The sequence below is a fragment of the Vombatus ursinus genome, unplaced genomic scaffold, assembly GCF_900497805.2.
Source record: "Vombatus ursinus unplaced genomic scaffold, bare-nosed wombat genome assembly UNPS02012758.1, whole genome shotgun sequence".
NCBI lineage: Eukaryota > Metazoa > Chordata > Mammalia > Diprotodontia > Vombatidae > Vombatus > Vombatus ursinus.
In genome coordinates this window covers 430,441-433,442 of record NW_020952536.1, presented here as the reverse complement: position 1 = coordinate 433,442, position 3,002 = coordinate 430,441, and the positions used below count along the sequence as shown (strand labels likewise).

Sequence of the window (3,002 nt, the reverse complement as noted above, 5' to 3'; positions counted from 1 at the left end):
GTCATCCCTTAATTTTATTTTTTAGATATCATCCCTTCATTTTCAACTCATCCTGTGCCCTCTCTCTCTCTCTATATATATTATGTATATATATATATACATATACATATTCCCTCTCGCTCTCTTTGTATATATGTATGTATGTGTGTGTGTGTGTGTGTGTGTGTATAGAAATATATATGTATATGTATATATATATATGTATATTCCCTCCAACTACCCTAATACTGAGAAAAGTCTCATAAGTTACAAATATCATCTTTCCATGTAGGAATGTACACACTTCGACTTTAATAAGCCCTTTATGATTTCTCTTTCTTGTTTACCTTTTCACGTTTCACTTGAATCTTGTATTCAAAAGTCAAATTTTCTATTCAACTCTGGTCTTTTCATCAAGAATACTTGAAAGTCCCCTATTTCATTGAATGTCCACTTTTTCCCCTGAAGGGGAAATACTCAGTTTTGCAAGAATATTATCATCAGAAGGGTATCTAGAATATTGACAGCCAGTGATGGGATGGAGGGGCTTAAAACATGAAATGTAAGAGCCAGAAAGGGTTTTAGAACTTGGAATTTGGACCACATGAAGGCAGGCCCCACAGAAAGACCACAGAAGAGAAGGCACCCCCTCACAGACCCTGCGTTTCAGCATCGGTGGCAGGAGGTGCACAGGTAGAACTAGTGGCTGTGGTGCCAGCTGGGGTGGACTCCTCACTCAGAGCCCGCTCCAGAGCAGCTGGCACAGATCTGAACAGTCTCTCCCTGAAGTCCCGGCCTAAGAAGACATAGAGCAAAGGATTGAGGCAACTGTTGACAAATGCCAGGGAGTTGGAGAGAGGGTTCAGGTAAGGCAGAACCTCTTTGAAGTATGAATGGCTGGAGATAGAAACCTCTATCATGCCCACCATGTGGTGAGGGAGCCAGCAGAGGAAGAAGGCGGCCACCACGGCTGTGAGGATCTTGAAGGGCCGACTGGACTTGGTGGTCTTCATTCTACTCCAGAGCTTGGCTGTGATGAGGCCATAGCAGACAGTAATGATGAGGAGTGGAATCACAAAACCAAGGATGAAGCGGCTGCACACCAGGGACCATTGGCGGCTTTCAGACAGGGCATAATAGTACTCATCATCATCTCCTGCCTCATCCCAGGGGTCAAACTCAATGTAGCAAAAGGTGGTCCCATTCTCTGTGTCCGTGGTCCTGAAGATGACTGTTGGGACAGAGAAGGCCAGGGCAAAAGTCCAGGCCCCTGCAGCACCCAGGGCTGCTCGACGAGGTGTGCGGTGATTCCTGGCCCACAATGGCCAGAGGACAGAGACACAGCGGTCAAGAGAGATGAGGGTCAGCAAGAAGACACTGGCAAACATATTAAAAATAGCCAGGGAGCTAATTAGCTTGCAGAGGAACCAACCAAAGGGCCAATGGGGCTGCAGGGCAGTCCCAACGATGAAGAATGGCAGGAAGGCAGTGAAGGTGAAGTCTGCTGAAGCCAGGTTGAGGAACAAGACAGAGGTGACTGTACGAGCCATCCGGAAGCCTGCTACCCAGATCACCAGCCCATTGCCAGTTATGCCCAGGATAAAGGCTAAGCAGAAGATGATGAGTGAGATGATCCAGAAGGCCTGGTGAATGGCAGTTGGTGGTGACTCTGTGGGGAAGAGGGCATCTGAAGCATCTGAAGGGAGCACTGAGGAGTTCTCCATCATGCTAGCACCTGGAACACACCAATAACCATTGGATTGCAAGCCCCTTGAGGGCAAGGACTGGTTTTAACTTTATCCCCCCCCCAATGCTAAGCACAGTGCCTGGCACACAGTAGGTCTTTCATAAATACCTGTTGACTTGATTGGGATTGATCAAGGATTTCCTTCAAGGCTTCTGGCCACTCAGTCCTATGCTCTCCCTGGTCTGGCTGCTTGACTCTGGTCACTTTCCTCATGAGAGTCTCCCCTACCCAGACCTCTCCTCCCATAGGTACTAGAACCCTAGGATCACTGCCCCTCAGCCTCTTCTTTCTGAAACTTCCAATATACTTCAGAGAGCCCTGGATTACAGTCTGGGTCTCAATTTTCCCAGGTGTCTAGTGAGTTTGCTGAAAAGGATGGTCACTAAGGTGGTGCATTCTGTGATTTAGATTGAGACATCCCAAAGATACTGGAGTGGTTTTCCATTTCCTTCTCCAGTAGAGAGGTTAAGTGACTTGCCCAGAGTCACACAGCTAGTAAGGTATCTGAGGCCAAATTTGAACTCATGCTTCAAGCCCAGGCTGTTCTTCTAATAATGTGCCCACAATTCCAGAGGCAGCTGCTTGAAGTGTGTATGTGTGGGGTGAAACGGCATTGGATTGGCTCCACTGTCCCCATTTCCCAGCCTGGCACTTATTCTTTGAACCTGCTTTAAGCCCCTCTCTTGTCTCTCCTGCTTCCTTGGCATGCTCTCTCTGCTCTAGTAAGGGCCTGGTTTCCTGTCCTACTGGGATCCTTCTCCTGCTGCATTTCCCCTCACATCCCACCACCAAGAACTGTGTCCAAGGACTTCTGATCATGGTATCCTGAGGCCTCTAGCCCAGCTTTGTGGTGTGACCTTGGACAAGTCTGCTCTCCTCCAGCTGGGTTTCATTTTCCTCATGGATAAAATCTAGAGGTTGGTGCAGATTCTGTCCAAGGTGTTTCCCAGGCCTGACATTCTCTGTTTGAAATCCTAAAGCCCCTTCCCTCCAGGGCCATGGAAGGGTAGGTGACCCAGCATTGGCTAGAGCCTTGAATTGGGTGGGTGCTTCAAGGGAGAAACAAACAAAAATGGCCAGTTAAGATTGGAACTCCAAGGTGGTGGTCTGGGGGAATGTTTTCTTCTTGACCATGGTGGTCTGTCTGCCTCCTGCCTCCTCCTCTCACAGGGGTGTTGAGTCAGTGCCCTATCCCCCCTGAGTTAGAATGTTATCTCTTCTGGCCTGGGTGTGGTTTGGGTTACTTAGTCTGGGCCCCAAGTTCCGAGTTACAACT

The 3,002-nt window shown here is 48.2% G+C and overlaps 1 protein-coding gene across 1 annotated transcript; it reads right to left on the bottom strand.

The window, feature by feature from the left end:
- Window positions 1-564: 564 nt before the first annotated feature.
- Window positions 565-1,710, bottom strand: LOC114040138 (N-formyl peptide receptor 2-like). The gene has a single exon (XM_027858135.1). The coding sequence runs from the start codon at window positions 1,704-1,706 to the stop codon at window positions 630-632; it is 1,077 nt and encodes a 358-aa protein (XP_027713936.1). The 5' UTR covers window positions 1,707-1,710; the 3' UTR covers window positions 565-629.
- Window positions 1,711-3,002: the final 1,292 nt, after the last annotated feature.

Coding starts and splice junctions, on each gene's coding strand:
- LOC114040138 (XM_027858135.1), bottom strand. CDS start 1,706: ATGATGGAGAACTCCTCAGTGCTCCCTTCAGATGCTTCAGATGCCCTC.